At 39.3% G+C, this 20,912-nt stretch overlaps 1 protein-coding gene across 5 annotated transcripts in view; it reads right to left on the minus strand.

Moving 5' to 3' along the window:
- Positions 1–20,912, minus strand: part of chd9 (chromodomain helicase DNA binding protein 9) — a 70,997-nt gene that overhangs the window by 20,793 nt on the left and 29,292 nt on the right. For all 5 annotated transcript variants that reach the window (XM_083912817.1, XM_083912816.1, XM_083912815.1 and 2 more), the window contains 11 exons: positions 11,688–11,790; positions 7,638–7,784; positions 7,043–7,111; positions 6,713–6,768; positions 6,127–6,244; positions 5,712–5,798; positions 5,301–5,438; positions 4,576–4,697; positions 2,583–2,826; positions 963–1,139; positions 606–749 (listed from right to left, as the gene is read on the minus strand). In XM_083912817.1, coding sequence (XP_083768943.1) covers positions 606–749; positions 963–1,139; positions 2,583–2,826; positions 4,576–4,697; positions 5,301–5,438; positions 5,712–5,798; positions 6,127–6,244; positions 6,713–6,768; positions 7,043–7,111; positions 7,638–7,784; positions 11,688–11,790 — 1,405 coding nt within the window. The remainder of the gene's footprint in view (positions 1–605; positions 750–962; positions 1,140–2,582; positions 2,827–4,575; positions 4,698–5,300; positions 5,439–5,711; positions 5,799–6,126; positions 6,245–6,712; positions 6,769–7,042; positions 7,112–7,637; positions 7,785–11,687; positions 11,791–20,912) is intronic.

Raw genomic sequence — 20,912 nt, forward strand, 5'->3', positions numbered from 1 at the left:
AGACATTTTCATATCATTTTGTCAAGAAATCGTCATATCGCCCAGTCCTGATGTATAGTAGAATGTCTGTATTTCATATAAATACGTTTTAAAACCAGTGTTCCGAGTTTGTTGACAGCTGACAGTATATCATCACAGCTTATTACTACTAGACCCCCATGAGTGGGCCAGCTTACCCAAACCAGCGTTCTTTTTTAAAATCTTTTTTTAAACATACAGGCCCTTGTCTGGCATCAGTTCTGCTATGTTTTGAAAAAGTGTTTTTTAACAGCACCAGCAACTATGAAAAGGATTTTCACATTCCCACAGGCACAAAGAGCTTCTAGATTTTGTTCCGCATGTTGAGTTTTAGCCATTCCAAACATTTTAACTTTCAGCATGAGCACCACACTTCAAGAATGGTCTTTCCTCAAGCATCTCTTTAGTTTGTCTGCCTAAAAATGAAATGCCAAACAGCAATATGTAGAAGGAAAGGTAAAAAGCATTTTTCTTGTGAGCAATTGTGTCAATACACAGTCCAAAAATGGGTAGCATTATATTATATATATAAAGTTCCTCTATCATTATACTAGGGGGCGCCCCGCCTGTTGTATCTGTGGGCTTACCTGCTCCTCAGTCTTGAGGTCTCCAAACTCCTGCATGAAGGTGTTTTCTGAGGGGAAGCGTGCCGGCTCCAGGAAGTGGAGCAGACTGAAGAGCTCCTCCACCGTGTTTTGGAGAGGAGTACCAGTAAGCAGGACCTTGTGCTCCTGAAAGACAACAAGACGCGCAAGATGATAATGTTTCCGTCCCATCTGATGATTGATGATAGTCTACTGTAGAGAATGACAGGACCTTGATGACAGAAACACTTAAATCAAAAAGGTGGAAATAGTTTTTAAACCAGAAAGCTTTAGCAATGAACATATTTAAAATGAGTTTGTTTTTTTTCTATCTCTCTGTTATGTTGACGATATACGTACCAGGTTCATGAGCTTAAAGCCCTCTAGCAGCTTGCAGTTCTTGTTCTTGAGGCGGTGGGCCTCATCGATGATAACGCAGCGCCACTCTATAGCGTTGAGTTCAGGACAGCCTCCTAAGATCATCTCAAATGTGGTGATAACGGCCTGGAACTTGTAGGCAGCTCGCATCACACGGCCCTTAAGACAAAAAGGTGAATGATATAAGACAAACTTGGTCAAAATGGTTTCTGAAGCGTTTATAAAAGACACATTCACAATTTTACAGAGAAAAAATGTACAAGAAATTACAGAGGTGTTAAAACACATCTAATGATTTTAATTGATTTGTTGTACTTGGATGTTTTATAAAATTGAAAGATGCAGAATTTGTAATTGAAAAAAGAGCTGTTTTCTGAGAGAAAATAATGAGTATGTAACTGTTAACATTATAAACCTACTAATTTGCAACCTTATGCTGTTGACAGCAAACACATGCTATTTTTAGATATTGCTGACAATCTAAAAACACACAGAAAAGCACACCTGCTTGTGAGTATTTATGCTGTTTGTTTATTTGTTTGTTTGTCTGTCTGGGGAGGCTTTTCTTCACCCCGCCTCTCCATTTGTATCTATTGCCTTGACAACGGTCCTCGAGGGATACTCAGTTATCCAATAACCCCCTCCCACAGCCAGCCAGCCAACAGATTGCTGGAGAAGAGCCTCTCTCTCTGATATGCTTGAGCAGCGCCGACAGAGAGCTCCCCTCGGGGGCTGTTATGACATCATAGGCAGCCTGGGAGACAGCCTGGTGGCGGCTCTGCTCTGTTCTGCACTTGTTCTCCTTAATTCCTCCTACGGTTCGTCTGAATGCTAAGAGCTTCTAACTGCCTGTTGTGACACATCACATGGCCTGCCAACCACAGACAGCGTCTGCTAAAGGCTCACTAACTACCTAGCAGCCTACTTACTGTTGGGCTCCTGCCCCTCTTTAAATCTTGTTATATGCTGTGTTAGTACTATGACCCATTTATTCATAAAATGTTTCTTTACCCAACACAGTAAGAATTCATGGGTTTCAGAAAATGAAGCACAATCTGTAGCACTAATTAAGTGTACAGAATCAACAATGTCACAAAAAATACATCTTCTGACATTTTTTGTGACAACCTCTTCCCTTACAGAAAATATTTTCCTCTTTCAACATCAGCCTGCTTGCTCTCTACAGGTGATCTACAGTGTTTCTTTCTTAAAACATACAAAAGCAAAAGCCGCACTGCTCTGTAAACCTAAAATGTGCATAATTGCATAGAACAGAATTGTATAGAATATTGTTTGCATCTGACAAGAAATGTATGATGTATAATGAAAAGTACATGATTTACAGGCCACTAGAAGGGCTTTAGACTTTCAATACTGGCCCTTTTTGTACTTGCATAATATACTGAATGAGAATGGTATAGAATATACTCCATGTGCTGCAATGTGTAATATGTTGAGGGTCATGTGCTGATTTTGTTGTGGGATTACTATGTAGGTATAATTTATACTTAAAAAAATAACAGTATTTGTGCTTAGTGAGCTAACATCCTGATCACAAAAATGTGCTGTAAAAATAAAAGGCAAAAAGATCCGTCCATTTACCTGTGCATCCCTGAAATACATCTCATACTGCTGGAGCATCTGCCTGCTAACCATGCTCCCATGGTAGACAATGACATTGAGATAGGTCCAAGTGCGGAACTCGCGCTCCCAGTTGGCAATGGTGGAGAGTGGAGCGATGATGAGGAAGGGCCCTTTGATGCCCACACGATGGATCTCCTCTAGGAATGTGATGGACTGGATGGTCTTTCCCAGGCCCATCTCGTCTGCCAGGATGCAGTTTCGTCTGACAATTGTTGATAACAAGGGTTAGAAGAGAATAAGTGGAGATAAAATTGGGGTGGAATGAAAACCACAGAGGACATTGAAGGCAAGGGTGTAGTGAGGGGTGATGAAGCATTTACAAATCAAAAATGCCTGCCTGTATCATTAATACTAAGTGGCATGTATTGACCAAGAGCATTTCTGCTATAGGTTAGTCTTGTTTTTGTTGTAGGTAACTCTTGTACTGGTGCAATGTTAACTAAATAAATGTTTGGGGGTATAAAAAAGGGGGTGATGAACGAAGAAATACAAGAAGAGGAAAGGAAGAAAAACAAGGAAAATGCAAAAGTCCCATGATACTTAAACAATAAACAGCGAAATATGATGAGAAAACTACATCATCAGCAGTACGAACAGACTAAAGAGATGAAATACAACATAATGGCATATGCAACTGCCTCTGCTGTGCGGTGTTCTCCAGCAAACCATTTATTCAGCTGTCCAGTGGGTGGGGGTATTATGTCTTGATGCTAATTGCAACTTGCAGATATTCCCACTGGCCTCTTAAGCTGCTCTCTACTTTTGATGAATCTCTCTGCGTAGGCATACGCAAACTCCTGCATGCTTACACATAAAGCCGATTCCCAGGGTTAATGTAAGCACACTGACACACACTCTGTACTCCAGAAGTACTGTGCGGCACTTCTTTGGTGAACGTGGGCGAAGGAAAGCAATTGTTGTTGCAGCAGTGTGCACCTTTTACAGGAAATTTGACTCTCCTCGCAGGTCCAACCAAATAACGTGAATACAGCCAAATCAAAGTGTCGTCCACACAAGCAGCAAAAGGGATTTATTATTCATTATCTGCAAACCTAAAGCACCCAAGAGGTATCCTCTTGAAATGAAAAATGCCGATGTAAAGTCTTTAAATCAGTAAATATACAGTAGTACTCTATTGGCATGGGATTATTGAAAGTTTACAAGCAAATACAGCATGTTAAAAGATGTATTTTGCTTGAGGTGCGAGATGTATTCTAGAATTACTATTAGTCTTCTATCTAAAAATACTGAAGCTAGCTTACCTATGAAAAGTGTTTCCCCCTGCTAAAGCATATGCTTGAAAGGTATGATAATCTATGACATTTTGATATTAATATTCATTCCAGTATTTTCCCTCACTGGATGTATAAAATTGTTTTATTACATGGCTTTGTTGAATAGTCAGTTCTGACTTCAACAGTCGATTACAGCATTCTATTTTGCAAAACCGACCGTTGCTATGGACACAGTTCTGATCATAGAGTCTGGAGGACCACTTTTAAATCAATACAATTATTTTTAAATCAATCTTTTGTGTGAAATTATTGATTTTTTTCATAAAGTATCTATGTAATAAGTGGGATTATGTAGGGCGAGCGGGTAATTAAACCTGCATTACCCTGTATCACCCTGTTAGGGTTTAATATGAGATAATGACCCGCTCGCTCTACATTATTCCTTACATATTGTAGTAGTAGTAGTTTTCATTATTCCTGAAATGGTAAGCAATATATTATATAGCTATATAATAAGTTAGATCTTGTTTTGTTTAATTATGGATGGTTACATGTAGAGCTTACTGGTATCAAATGTGACTATGTAGTCCAGGTTTAAGATAACCTACAGCCCCCCCCTGGAGCTGTATATAGTGTGCCATGTGTGTGGTTCTGCAAGTATCATGACTGAAATGCTATTAATGTTACTTTATGTATATATATTATCTAAAACTGACCTGTTGTACCAGTTGAAGAGAAGCCAGTTGACCCCCTCTAGCTGGTAGTCCCTGAGGCTGTTGCCATTCCTGTATTCCCTCGACTGTTCCCTCTTCTTCCACAGATTGGCTGGGGGCCGTTCCTGAGTGACAAATTGTAAATGGAGAGTTAACTTGAGTGCTTTGAAATTAACTCCACATTTACATATGAAGGAAATGATTTTACACAAAAGGGAAACACAGAGAGTGGCGTGGAGGGGTTTGTATTCGGAAATGCATCTCTCCGGGACCACTTCTGAAATTATTTATGTCAAAACTGGGAAACAGGAGAGCCAAACGTTAAAAAAACATCGAGGCAGAGTGGAAATTTTCCTGGAGGACAGGGAGGTGACTGTGGCAAGAAGAAATATAATCTGAAAAACAATATTAGTGGGACTGTTCAAATTGTTCTTATCCAGGACAAATTACATGAAATCTGGAGCAGAATCCTCCCCCCAGTATTTCGAGTAGAGTACTTTTAACTAGGAAATATTATTTGACAAAAACAAAGTCATGTTTTTACTTTTACAGTAGAAACAACATTCACTGCCCTTGAAGTGACTAGCAGCAGCAGGTGTTTGAGTCTCCTGGTTTGTTCGCTTTGCTGTGTGAGAGTGATCATTTGGTCAGCAACAAAAAAGTATGAAAGTATTAGAAGAAAATGGAAATACAGCAATAAGTGAGGACTGCCGGTGGGCATGGCTTACCATTCTCCGCGAGTCTGGCTTGACTGCCTGCAGCTGCTCAAACTCTTCAATCTTGCTCTGATCTACGTCGTCCTTGAGCTCCCAGGTGCTGTCCTCATAAGGCAGAGAGCACCACTTCACCAGGTAGTACACCACCTCCTGCAGCAGACAGAGGAGAATGAGGGCAAAAAAAAGACTGGAGCAAGGCCGAGGCCTGCTTTTATAATATCAATGGGCTGCGAGGAAGCCCGTTAGGATAGCCTTGAGCACTTCTCAGATACAAAGGCAGCACTAGAGTCGAGAATATACTCAAAGAAATGAAAAAAAAAAAAAAACACACACAAAAAAAGAAAAAGAGTAAAACATGTTCAGCCACGTAGACACAAATAAACACACTCATATGATTAACCAACGAAAGAGGATTCACTTTACCTCGCCGGTATCTTTGTCCTCACAATACGACACCTCCAATACTCTGTCTACCTCTACATAGTCTGGGTTAAAGAGCTCCTCTTCCATCTGAGAGCGGTAGAAACAAGATAAGAGGGAGAGAAAAGGAGAAAATAAACCTAAATGCCCACTCACCATCTGGAATCTGAGACCAGTATCACTACTGTATCGAGTGAGCGAGCAAAGGGATTCAAATATATGCACACAGATGTGTTAGCCCACACAGACAAAAAAGTTAATTAAACATCAACACACACAACTTTCATATGCATGTAAACTAAACACACACACATCATCAAATTGTGAAAACACACCTGTTAATGGGAAATGCCAAAATATGAGAGTGCACATAAACAGTATACAGTGTCCACAGACAAAAACAGCCACACAGCCTTACATCTGCAAAGAAGAGAGCCCTCTGTGCTTGTTTCATCTTGAAACGTTTGATCTTCTGCTGAATCCTTTTGTCCTTCTCCAGTTGCTGCTCTGTGGCCCACTCACAGTGTAGGTAGGAGCTGACACACACACACATTCAGATGAAGGTGAGAAACACTGAAAAACACATTCTAAACAGCATCTGCGGTTACCGCAGAGGTACACCAGAAGGTGTAATCACATATTGCAGATGAGGTCACAGGGTTCTTTTTACTGACAGGCTGTTCAAAAAGTCGTTGATCTCTACTGAAAGCTATGCCAGTGAAGCCTGAGATGCTTGTATGTATGCTTGCTAATCACATAGGTCTTATTCAGAATTCTTTCACATAGCTTTTCAGGACATCTATCTAGTTTTAGTTTGAAGAATTTGTCTTAAAATTTAGGAAATTGAAACAGTAACGTCTGGAACCATACCTAGTAACAGATCACACTTACTACAGGTATATATATTAAATAAAAATAACAATCACAATATTATTATTAGTTCACGATGTGAATTATGTTAAAAGAAACAGTTGCCAACTTCAAATAACCGCAAATGAACTTACTAGTTTTTGTATTTTACAAAATATTCCTCCCCTTCGACAACCACTCCTGGAGAGACCTGTAGAGAGGTTCAAAATGATAGAACAACAGAAAATTACAAACTTCAAATTGAGTTCTAATTTAACTTGGCTTATTTTATTCTATATCATAAAGATATGTTATTTAGAACCAACGTAGTACATGTTTAATATGTTTATAAAAGATACAGATACCCATGGAATGATGTCATAATTCCTATCTTAATACCTAGTAAAATAATCGCAATATTAATCCTAATAGTGCAGTGATTTAAAGTATCTTTCACAATCACTAAAAAGCAGGAAAACGACTACCTCCTTCTTGACAACACGAGAAGACATGATTTTGTCAACAACAGCGGCATCCTCTTCACTGGGATTCTCCTATAAATGCAATGGACATTAAACATTTAATGTCAGTATTTTCTTTCTTTCTACTAAAGGAGACATTTACATGAGCATGAGGATACTTATGGATACCACACACGCATGCTCGCACGCACGCACACACGTACACACAGACACACACACACACTTGATTTAGACAACGGTAAGCAGTCTGTCAAGAAAAATGTTTGCGAGCAGAGCTGCCATCAATAATCCCATCCTTATTTCTTTTCTGCATCTAAATTATTAAAATATAGGCACTGACTATATATCTTCTCTGTCTGTACAGAAAAGCTGTAGGGGGTCCTGGTTTGTACGTCACATTGTGTTGGTGAAAAGAACAGGCTGTGCTATACTTCACTGAGCATATCTGCTGTTCTTCCTCTCTGAAATGTGTTTTTGTTTTTCACTGAAGAAATAAGTTCTATTCCCCAATATTCATGGTGCATCATTGCCACAAATTTTTTGATTGTTGCTCATAAGCCAACTAATACTACAGGAAATTGTAAGAAGAAATACTTACTACAAAGAGTTGAACAGCAGGCTGCTTGGATGCTGCAGTGTTGGTTTTCTTGGCTTTGACAATAACCTTGACTTCATCATCTGACAACCTTGCCTCCAGCTCTTCAGCGTATTTCTTTCTCTTCACCTGTCGATTGGATCGCCTCTTCTAGAAAAGCAAGACAAGACAGAAGAAACACAAAAAAAATATTCATCTGATCTGGATGATTTTATGCCTCAATCTCACCCTTGATAAAAAGTAAACCATGGTTTGTGTCAGTAAGTAACCCTACAATGTCCTAGATGGTTCTACCAAGTAAATTTGAAGTTGGGGCAGGTTTAATGTTGACTGAGCAGATGTGAACATTGCTGGAACCAATGAGCTAATCATTGATCATCCTGCACATGTGCTGTACACTCATGCATACTGCGCCATTATGCAACACTATATGGGCGAATATTGTTTACTACTGTCTTCAGTTGCAATGGTAGGAGATTTTCACTTTACAATATCCGCCTCAGCAAAAATCACATTAACAATGACCTAGCCTTGGAACCAGCTGAATCTGCCAAGCTCATGTTTCATTTACTCTGGCAAGTACCTCTGGCCCCCCTTCACAATCAGGAAGATTTCCAGTCGTCAAAAACCTGGACAGGCCAATCACAACTATTAATCTTACGTGGTTCGGGTTTAAGATGGGTAGAATGAAGAATGTAGTTACCGAACCTAACTGGCATACTGCGTCCAGAGTAACAGGCTCACAAAACTCCCACTGTCAAAATAGGCAGCGCTGATCAAATATTCATCAAGATTATGTGACTTCATTGCCCATTTGTTACCTCAAATGTTTTCAGAAACACATTTGGTGTACTGTCTAACTGTATTTTGAGAACGTTTATGTTGGTCTTTTGCATGTGTTGTTCATCGTGACGTCTTTCTATTGATGTGATTGGTTGTAGGTCACGTTTTGTTGCTTTTTGGTCTGCACTGTTAATAACCTCCGTTGAAAATGAACTGAGAGGTTCAATTTTAATACGCATTTGCAAATTAGTCTAAGATTGACCCTTAAAGAAAGAAAAAATGTTTGTTTTTTTTGGTTGAACAAATGCTTTATTATAATTGAAACCATTTAAGAAAAAAAAATAAATAAATAAATAAATAAATATAAATATATATATAAATAAATGAAAGTATGCGTAAAAAGTCTCCCTTCTGAAAATTGTATGCAATGTTTATTTCAGTACTATGCATAAGCAAATGTACAGGTTTCAAACCTTGGTATACTGTGATACCAGTATTTCGTCGCCCTTGCGATGTCTTGTAATTGTACATCAGATAAGGCAAATTCACTATTTTACACTTGTGTATCACAGAAGCAGATCTCAGCAGTAAACCACACAGTACACACTATTCTCTCAATCATGATTCATGGCTGATTTATTGTCCAGGCTCCGAGTGTGAGGCTTACTTATTGCTTAGGTAAGCTAATTCATCTTGCCTGTAGTTCATGTAAATCAAAGTAAAAGCAATTCCCAGACATTGTGGTTACTATTGATCCAACATTTACTCATGTAAGTTCTTAAATCTCTGACTGTATAATCTAATAGCTCTTTAAGAGAACTAACGCTATTCATATATTTATAAAATGACATTAGGATGATATCCTGTCTTCATTTGACACTATTTTCTCCAAATCCCTATATCAACAAATACTGTATTATATTTCTTTGAGATGGATGATAAACATGAATCAAAAAAGCACTGAGCAATCACACTAACACATATTAAAAAGGGTAATATGAGCTCTCCATCCTCCTGTCATTCATGAAAAAAACATAAACCATGAGTAACCTTGTTAAATTTCAATAAACCAAGGAAGAAATTCTGAAAACCATTTTGCTAAGAAACCCTCCCTACACAAAACAAGAGTGCTTTAAAATCCAGCTTTTTTCTATTCCTTCCTGTCAGGCCTTGATAATTATCGTATCCGTGGGCTGCTGTATCCTGCATCAATACATGAGCCCCTCCTAATGATAATATGTAGTTAATTAGGAATAAATGCCACTGAGCCAAAGTTAATTAGGTGTGGAGTATAATATCCCCATGGAGATATACCCTTACATCCCCAAACACAAGCTGACCAGAAGCTGGAAAGTCAAACCTGCTACATGCCATGACTACAGGGCTGAACCCCTGAGGTGGCCATGTTTCTTTTCTACCCGTCAGTCATGCTACTTTGACTTCTTCCACAAGATCATCCTAAATGAGTCATCAACAGACTGTTTTAATTAAGACCAGGGGCGCCATTTAACGAGCATAACTATATCATAGGCAATAGTCCGGATAGAAGGCAGAAAGGAGAGTGAGAGAGAGAGGTGATCGGGCAAAGGAGGAGACCAAGTCACTTGTCATCCCCACTCATTCAGACATGTAACTCTTAACATAGCAGATACCAGTCATGACTTAGCAGTGAGAAAAGATAACCTCACATGTCACCTACTTCACTTTATTGATCACATAAAAAAGCCAGCGTTTATCTATATTATGATGTATCAGACACCCTCCCCCCTGGTACTTTTCTTTGTACCTTAAAAAAATCTCAACCTCAGGTGAGCAATCGCTACTGTTCCACAGCGGTGTGTACATTGTATATCGTGGAAAATAGAATCATCACTACTGATTTTTTCACAAAATTAAAATTGTGTGATCATTTAATTTACTCAAGTACAGAAGCCCTGAAAGGCAAGGTTTAGGCATTGTTGGCTAAAACCTAAGTTTATTTCCTATGTAGGAGATATCTCTCATACGTATGAGATACTATCTTCCACATAGGAGATAAACTTAGGTTCTGGTACAGCCGAGATTAACTTTGAGGCTTAATTAGTCTGTTTTGAAAGCCGTGCCTGACACACGATACAAAGGGAAGTAAAAAGTTCAGCAAAATGCAGCATAAACAAAATGTTTTTCCTTATTAGTTAACTATAAATGTCTGAAAAACATAATGGGACTGTGCATAGGTGCTGACATGAGTTAAACAGTGTAAACATAATGTATTGAAATCATATAGTGAAGAGACTACATGCTGCACATGGCTACTTAATGATAATGGTGCCTGCAGGCAGCACAAGCCTACTTAATGTGTATATGATGTACCTGGATGCAAGAAATGCAATATATAAAATAAATGTAACAACAAGTAGCAAGTTAAGTTCACACCTGGACATTATTTGTACATCACTTTCAGGGGATTTAAGATACACACAAGGTCTACAGTACCAGTCAAAAGTTTGGACACGCTTTTTTTGTCTTTCACCTTGCCTTTCAGGGCTTCTGTAAGTGTAATGTTATTAAACAGACAAAATCTCTGGAGGATTTAAATTTCACCGGCTGCTGTGGCAACAGAACTTCTTTCTCCTAAAAGAGTCCCAGTGATGCTTTAAGCACCTTAGTAAAGATCCAGCCTGGTGGAGCAGTGGTCATCCTGCATTATCTAAAGGAAAAACGACATACATTTAACTGTGTGCCGGTGCTATTGTTGCTGCTTTGACCTACCGTAGATAATGCTGTGTGCTGTGTTGATCATGCGTCCATCATGTCTCCATCATTAACAAAGAGAAGCATGTGAACTTGAGATAGCCACCCACTGCATCACCCATGTGTGAACCAGAGTCAGTCCCCCCAGACTCAAACTAAAGCTATTGTTAAAGCATTTCTCTAGGCTCAGCAGCAGTGTCAACAGTCAGACTGAGGACACCACTTAACTCAATACCTTGTACCAGAAAGGCAACAGAAAAAGAGCCAGAATTCCCATTGGTTTGCTTTTAGCTCATGCAATAACATAAACACCTCATGTGAGTAAGGACGGACAAAAACTTTCGATGAAAATTCAAGTGTTGTCTCACAGTTTAGGATTAATATTTTAATATGATAAAATATGATGTAATAAACTCCAAGCATCCCCAGGCATTACCAGGAGTTACAATAATAGTGACTTGTACTGTAGGTTTAGATGTCAGTTTGTGTGCGTGTGCGTGTGTGTGTGTCTGTGTGTGTGCGTGCGCTTAATCTTACAGAGTCGTCTTTAGAAGTGTGCCGAGGGGGAGGGTCATCATCCGACTCCTCTGAAGACTCTGGCTTTCTCTTTTTCTTCTTCCCAATCTTGATGACAATTTTCCTGGGGGAAGAAAAAGCCCACCATAAATATGAGAGTACAAGTACATACAGTAACGTTTACTTCATTGTTGTCAGTAGGAGCATGTTGTGTTGACAAATGCCAGCGACTTGTGATCATCTGCACAGTCTTTAGGTAAACGTCTCTATGACAATAAACTGACAAAAAACAAAAAAGAGGTAAACATTTAAGGATGTCATCTTGGGCTTTGGATTACACTGATCGACATTTTTCTTCATTTTCTGACATTTTAAAAGACCAAACAACTAACCGGTTAATCCAGCAAAAAGATTGACAGACTGATCAATGAAGAAAATAATCGTCACCTGCAGCCTTAAATGAATTCATGTGTAGAATCAAAATCCAGTCTTTAAGTGTCGTCATACAGATGTAAAAAAAGAGGCTGTCGCTGAGACCGTAGCAGTAATAAACAGCATGTCATTGACATGTATTGCGGAAGAAAAATAAAGATTGAAAACCATTTGCTCATTTCATTGTAGACTACACTTGCATAGCCCCCTGTAGGTTTGCACCAATAACTAAGATGGAGGGGAACAAGCTCATAGATTTCCATCTACTGCACTGCAGTGCATAAACAATACATTGATTTGCAGCAGTCGCCTGTATTCTCTGAGAATCTCAGCTGTCAGCATGCAATATTTGACCCCAGCGTACATAGATACAGCTAACGGACCTTGTGAAGTATAGTTTGAAATGCTTTCATGTATCGACATCTTCACAATAGCAGCTGCTGCCTGAGTTTATGGAGAAAGAAATTCAGTGCTTTGCTAAAGCTCCCACCTAGTCTACAGATTCAGATCATTGTCATTTGATCAGAATTTGGCAGTTAGTTTCCCCTTTAAGCATTGCAAGTTGAAATGCTCACTATGGCCTAATGTACAATTGTAGTACCAAGACAGACTGCAAGGATGTGATGATATCATGGGCCCAGATAGCAGCATATTGCGCGATGAATAGATAAGCTTCTACTTTTCACCAGTTCTTCATCCTCTTTAACACACAGTCATATTATTTCTGTGACCTTTCCCCATATATTCTCTCACCACATATGCACACACTTCCAGTCTTGTGTCTCTCCACATGTATTATCTTTTGGAAGCCGCAGGCGCCAAATCTCTGGCTTAGTGTGATGTTTATGGGGGGGGAGATAGACACTGCTATCATGGCGACACAAAATGCCATCTTCACTCTCTCACTTTCCAACACGTTTGCATACACATAACAGACCCACAAAGCCTTCCGAGAAAGGCAAACATGCTCTGTGCTCCACACACACACACACACACAAAATCAAAGGCCTACTCAGACAGACTGTTGCATGAGCAGGTATGTCTCTTGTGAGAAAGATGTCCCTGTAGGTTCATATGAGATTATATTAGGAACTCATATCTAGTGTGAACAAAGATTCCCACGCTTGCCAGTTATATCCTATTGCTTGCAAACATGCATCCGGTAAGATGCAAAGTGTGCGCAATGGACAGGAGGTCAGCTTGTAGAACAACATGCAAGTCCTGTAAGGGAGAGCAAGCCAACATGTTAAGAAGAAAGCATATTAGCTTCTTCAACAACCTTGCCATTTAGAAAAATCTTCTCAATGCCGTGTATTAGATGTAGGGAGGGCAGGTCTTTAAGCTTCCTAATTTCATTTCTGTGGTTCTAGCAGCATCATCCTGGTTAACATCAAACATAGACTGATATAAGCAGACGCCAATGATATTTGACTTAGGGCGCTTTCACACCAACCTTATTTAGTTTGGTTGAATTGAACTTGAGTGTGCTCCGTAATTTGCTACGGTTCGTTTGTGCAGGTTGGAATGCTGCGATCGTACTCTGGTGCGCACCAGAAGTGGACCAAGTAAGCGGACCGAGACCTGGTAGAAGAGGTGGTCTAGGTTAACTTCCAAACAAACTCTGGTGCGGTTTGTTTGTGAGAATGTGATCGGACTTTGGTACCACCCACTTTGTTAACATTCTCAGCATTCTGACCAATTGGGGAGCAGTTAAGGATCTGCGTTATTGCGCCTGCACCAGGCATCTGCCTACCGATGAGTTGAGTGCTTTTTTTCCATTTTTTGTCCCAAACCTTTATTAAGCTGAAGTTCATCTACAATTTGGTTCACTTTAGCACGCCATCAACTGATTCTGACGAGAGCAAATGAATAGGTGTGAAATTGAACCAGACTAGCCGGAAGAAGAAAGAAAAACACTATTCATCTTCGCTTCTGGTGCACACCAGGGAAGTGGACTAGAAACGGACATCAGGTGTGAAAGCCCTTATATTCTTCATGTCTTTCTTCATACATTGCTGAGATAACATAAAATAATCACAATAACTCAACAGACATCCACTAAACTGTATTTTGTGTGGTACAACACAATTAGGGCTGGAAGATATGGCCAAAATCTTCTATCCAGATATAGGACATTTCATATTTTGATAACGATATATATCACAATATAGCATGTTTTATGGTAATTCAATTAATAGTGTATATGTAAAAACTAAGTAAAGACTATTTATGTATACCACTGTGTGAATTAAATACTTGACAAATGAAAGGTACTGAGCATTTTCTCATTTTATCAAGAACTTAAATGCTAGATTAACATAACATGCAAGGATCAGAACGTAATGACGTAGTAGTTCAGCCACTAGTTTTTCAAATCCCTTACTGGTGACAAAAACAGAGCAAGGTGATACACACACATGCTCAAACACATACCTACAATGTGTAAAGCAAAAAAGCAGCCGATGCTTCCAGCAACACAGTGCCGAAGAGCTGTCCCCTCTTTCTGATATCCCTGCCCCCCCTCTGGTCATATTACATTTCACAAATCCTCTTGACAATGACACTTTATGGTTGCCATGCAACATGCACTCGGGACTGTACTTGGCAATGTGGGCGGCAATGTTCATGGTGACATCACTTCCTATAAAAACTGCATCAACACATGTCCAATGACACTATGAATGATTGATACATAAATGTGCCAAGTCAGAGTGACACGATGAATAGAAAAAACAAAAACAGCTGTGACAACTAGAAGAATTGAAAAAACAAAAACTATAAAGTGGCTAAATGAGACAAAACACACTTTTCTTCCTCTACCAAATAAAAGCTGGTTGGGATACAGATGTAGCAGAATACCAGTGTCACATCACCAGCCAGCAGCTCGGCAACTAATAGCCTATAACAGGGCTAAAGCATCTCTCTGATCCCCATATGGGAAAACCTGGACAGTGAAACAAGATACTTGAGGGCTGTGAAATCATCCATTGAGCCAGTAGAGACAGAACCATGTTGGTGAGGTGGCTCCGAGGTACTGTCATACTGTATGTAAGCAGCGCATTTACAAGAGCAGCACGACTTAGTTGGAGCGTAATATCATTAAGTATATATTCCACACACACAAAGCACAAGCCACATCTTAGTGATGGTTACAGCCTGTTCCACCCCGCTGTGGCTAGTGTAAAGGACCACCCAGGCACAGACAGACAGAGAGAGAGAGAGAGAGAGAGAGAGAGAGAGAGAGACACAGAGAGAGAACACTTTCAAATGAAACTCTTAGTGAGAAAAAGAGGTCTGAAGCAGTCAGTTTTTCTCTTCAGGGTCAGAGTCAAGTATCCATGATGTGCAGAGCAGGCTATAGAGCTTTCGCACATGCAGCTCCAATGCCATAGAAAGCACACAAGTCAGCTGACCTTGAATTAGAGGAGGAGGATGGCTATGTGTGTTGTCATGTGTGTTGTCATCCAATGTTTGAAGGCTAACACTCGAGTAAGCTAAAGTTAGAAAGTTGAGAAATTGACTGTTGAATTGTTCAGAATAATTACTTTGATGCAGAAGAATGTCTTGTTTTTGACAATGTTTTTTTATTTGAATACAGTTTCTTCCAGAAGATGTTTCCACTTATACGTAATCCTACCCTCTGGCAAAGTAGTTGAAAACTCAAACCAGGTAGTTAAGACAGAACTTCTGGTCAACCTAATTTGCATACAGTATCAAACATGTGACTTTCAAGCCATATAACTGTCTAACAGAGCCAATATATAAAAAAAGATGTTGACATATTTAAATACATGCTGAATAACTGCAACATATTTGGGGCCTCAAATGTTTTTCAATGTACAAAGGAATACATGTGGTAAGTTTAGTGCTCCATATTTCATTTAACACAGTACCCAGTATACAGTATACGGTATATCTGACTTAGTCTTCTCAACAAGCTGAATATTTTATGCAAGCCTACTGGTTTTGGGAACATTGAGGCACATTAGTAAATGCCAAAGCATTTGACAGGAAACTTTGCGAAAACTGCCATGTACTTTCTGTTGCATATATAAAAAAAATAAAATAAAAAAAAAATGGAAAAAGAATAGAATTGTAACCAGTTAAGGAACAAATGGAAAGACACAGTGTTACGGATCTTAATTTCAAAACTGTTACAAAGGTATGAAACATGCAGCAAGCTGGATTATAATTGCTTAGCATTTGGTTGATCAATCTTTATGTCTTTATGACTAGGGTGATCCATAGTAGTCCTTTATGACTAAGGTGATCCATAGTCTTTGTAAAGCCAATGAAATGTTCTCTTTTCTATAATTAAAGCAGTAAATGAGATAAGGAGTTTGGAGTGCTGTTGGTATGAGTAGGAAGCTGCGCTTTATTTAATCATCTTGATAACATAATGTTTCATCTTGAAACCTATTTGTATGTTCACTTTCTGTAAAATGTTTTACTCAAATGATTATCAGTACACAAAAGCAGCACACACGCACGCACACGCACACGCACACGCACACACGTTATTGTATTAATAACATTTTTGTCTTAATGGATACCAGAATAAATATATTTCAATTCTCACTTCTCCTGATGTCTTTAGCCCACGAGAAGCCTATCTTCTCTAATTTTACAACAGCAGACCTTCCACACCACCTTGTTTCATATTTGCACATTTAGATGCATTTCCACCTGGTATGGTGCTGGCTGCCCTTAATGTGTGCTACTGATGGAGATGAAAGCAATGTATTTGCCTCCCCACCAGGATTTAAAAAGGCCATCCTCCAGACAATCTTACATCTCTAATTAGACTACAGCCGCCCCTGATCTGACATTATAGTGATCCTTGATGATAGGCTACCACTAGCTTTTTCCTAAGAATGGTAGGCTAGTTGCTTTTGGAGGCTTGCTTGGCATCCTCCTATTGTGCCAAATAACCTCCATCCCCCAGTGTTGTTCTGCCCTACTTGGCATGCCGCCACTGGGAGTGTATGTGCGAGGGTTTGATTTTATTAAAAATCAAGATAGGAAAGTGCTTTGCAGGCCAAGACTGCAATGTGGTGCTTCAGCATCTCAGAGAGACCTTCATCACCTTCAAATGTGTCTATTTTTCTATAATTCTAATTGTGTGTGACGCACTATCCTTCAAAAATGGTGTTAAGTGGTGTGTGTGTGTGTGTGTGTGTGTGTGTGTGTGTGTGTGTGTGTGTGTGTGTGTGTGTGTGTGTGTGTGTGTGTGTGTGTGTGTGTGTGTGTGTGTGTGTGTGTGTGTGTGTGTGTGTGTGTGTCTCTCTCTTTCTGTGTCTGTTTCTCATCCTGAGGGGCTTATTGAGACTGTAGTGCTGGTCCTTGTCAGGAAATCCCCCTTCTTATGAATGGAAGGCTATAATCTCAGTGCCACACAGCACACAACTGGTAACAGTAGTAACAGCACCATCATACCTCCTCTCAAACACAAATACTGTATCAGCAAAGTGCACATGGCCACACAGGATTTTTGCTTTATTCAGCAAACATTTTAAAAATGGACGAGGCTCTCGCACACACACACGCACACAAACATGTATATATGCATGACTTTCAACTCCAAGACAAGCAACACAGATCCAAAAACATGTTTGTGTATCACACACACAAGCACACATTCACACCCTGCAAGGGATTAACTAGGAATATTCTCAATTAAAAAAACAGCTTCAGCTATTCCTAATGAAAAAGTGAGGGAAAAGAGATTAGACGGCTAGCAGGCAAGCCCTGAAATATGAACAGCTATACGCTGCTGCATATACGCTAGACTTAAACCTCCATTTTCTATCATGTAATTGATCTCACAAGCACCATTTTGTTTGATATTTTCCTGCTACCCTGCTGCTTTGTAGTATCAGCATATTTAAAACATGCCTGTTCACAGGAAACATCGGATGCATGGCTTTGAGCAAGCGGGAAGAAACAAATTTATATTAGGAAAAAAAATGTAAAGGAGGGGGAGGGAGAAACAAAAAAGGGAATGAGCGGCACAGTGCTTTCATCTGATGATTATATGAGCTTATTTTTCAGCAGGTAGGCTGCCTAGAAAAGCAAATTCCAGCCCACAGAGAGTTGTGATCAGTCAAGCCTGGCCTGTTAAATAAACCTCTCCTCACCCAAGGGTAGATTTGGTTAGTGAATCATATTTTGATACAAGAAATGTACCTCAGACCAAACCTAAAATATTCCAGTGCCTTTGTTTTAATAATACAATAAAATCAATATCATAGTATCAATATCTCTAGTGAAAATGTATTTCTCCTCTCAGTATATGCATTAGATTCAGAGATGCAGGTGGTCACCCTCTCAAAAAGCTGATGTGACATTTGTGATATCCCTCAAAGACAATGCTCAACAATATGATTTTGAGTCTCTTTTGCAATAAAAAGAGGCTATTAAACCAATAATGGGGAAATCAAGTGAGATATGGAAAAAAAAATGGAATAGAAAGGATTACCGCTATTAGTAACACCTGTATTTATCTAACTATGTCAGGTCAAAATGTCTGCTGTGAAAAAGGCCTACAGCCTCCTAGCATGGCTCTCATGAAGCTTGTTCTCTTTTTTCATTTTACAAGGATAGAGCTGTTCCAATACCATTTTTCGGAAATACCTCCAATCTTGCCTAAAAATACTGGTAACGGTTATTGCGAGTATGAGACTCGATGCACTATGCACCGATCTAATACCACGTAATTAAGACTGAAAAGAAATCTACCATAAAGTAGTTTGTTCTTTTTCTGCTATGACTGACTGTCAAACTAGATAATAAAAGCAAATTCTGCATTCATTCTCTGTATGTATTTGCCCATGTTTTACAAAAGGGTTCAAAAGGGTTCAACCTGAGCCAGGCTATACATCAATGACAGCAATCAGAACACTACATTTAAGATTAGTAGCATACAGCTTTTTATCGCACTGGTATTGGTTGGGTACTTGGTATCGCTGATATAGAAGTTCAGGAATCGGAAATTGATATTGGGGAGGATAAAATGGTATCATAACATCTCTATATCTACACATAGGGATATATGGTACATGAGCCACTTTTAAAACAAATACTGTAAATGAGTTTCTTACAAGTTGCACCTGCTTGTTATTTAAACAGATGACGTTAAGTGATTCCCCAAGGTTATTTCCCCTTCTGGCAGCAATACGCCGGAGATTCCATGTTGGTATGTTTTGATTTGTCTGAAGGCTTTTGTATCTATGTTTATGCTTTGATAAAGGGTTCAGCACAGATTAAAGTCAATTTAATGATAAAGAATGTTATGAACAAAAAAAGTCATATTTTAAGCAGTGTCTATGATTCTACAATAGCTGACTTTAATGTACCACATTTATTAAAACATCAGATGGGCCTTTAGTAATGGATATTTCTTGTATGGTTATATTTTCCTCCAAACTCCCCAGACCAGGAGTCCTACTTGATATTAAAGCACTTTAATGCCAAAGAAAAAGATCGCGGACAAATGCATCAACATCTTTTCTTGGATATGTCATGTTGCTAGTCCACCTGCCACAGCGGCTGGTGCATCCATATTTTGATCAGCTGCTATCATTTATGTTTCTCATCAGCCAGACAGATTTTCCATATGATAATATGACCCCTAACTTGCTTGCCAAGCAGCTGGTAAAGTAGCAAAGTAATCCAGAAGGCACTAGCAACTAAAAGGCATTGATGGTTTTAGTTGAAACACAGGTAGCAATGACAGCAAAGTGGTCTCAGAAAAAAACAGATCCTTAAGTACACAGACAATTAGGGTAATAGTCTTATCTCAGGCCCCATTCCATGCATAAAGAAGAGTCAGATTCAATGGCAGAGTAAGCACTGAACATCAACTACACAGACAACCTGAATCTTTCTGAACACACCCTCAGCAGAGTTGACGCTGAAATAATGACTATAGCGGAAGGCTAGTACTTTTTCAGCCATGATGCATTAATATCTTATGGGGAGATCCTGTGTGGCATATGCATAAGATCAGGACCCTTCTCCAGTATGAACCTCTCCTCGGAGCTTCTTCTCATTATGTACGCAGACTCTCTCCATCACCCCACAACAACTATGCCCCACTGAGGCTGTATAGACTAGGAGTGGGAAATTTCAAACTACAGTAGGTATCTGCTTTTTTATGCAGTAACTGTATATTTTCTAAAACTTTAATGATGGTATAAACGGTACACTTGGTACATCTACTTTGTTTTATTCAATATTTTTCAGAGCTGCATAAATAAGTCAAAAGCAAGTGTTGAAAAAGAGGGAGTATAATACGGTCATCTGTTGTTCAGGCCAATCCGGAGGTATATTTGTTTTAGTTCTCATGTTTACATTACAGTGCCATGAGCCTGACTGATTATGCTCCGGCTTCTCCTAATTTAAGGCCTACGCCTGCCTGCCTCAGTGAAACTGGACTGGCTGGATTTGTTACAGTCCTTTAAGGGGAAAAAATGCAGGTAGGTTTATCATCTTCATGTTTTCATAAATGACAATAGAAGGAAAATGGACATTCCACTTCTGTAAGTTTATTTTTTCCCCTCATCAAGACTCAAATGTATGTAGGTTACTGAGGCCTCAAGCGTCATCAAGTACACCTCTTGAGAAAACTATGTTAAATTGTCTGTTCTATCTTTATTGTGCCATTTCTATTTTTTTTTTAAAAACGTCCACGAGCATAAGCAATTGCCAGCTATGAATCCATCTTCACACCTCAGATGAAATATTCACACACTCCCACAAACCTTTTCTCATATACAGAGTTACACGTCATTGTCTCATTTGCACCTAGGCCCC

Source organism: Echiichthys vipera (genome assembly GCF_963691815.1).
Source record: "Echiichthys vipera genome assembly, chromosome: 1".
Classification (NCBI taxonomy): Eukaryota; Metazoa; Chordata; class Actinopteri; order Perciformes; family Trachinidae; genus Echiichthys; species Echiichthys vipera.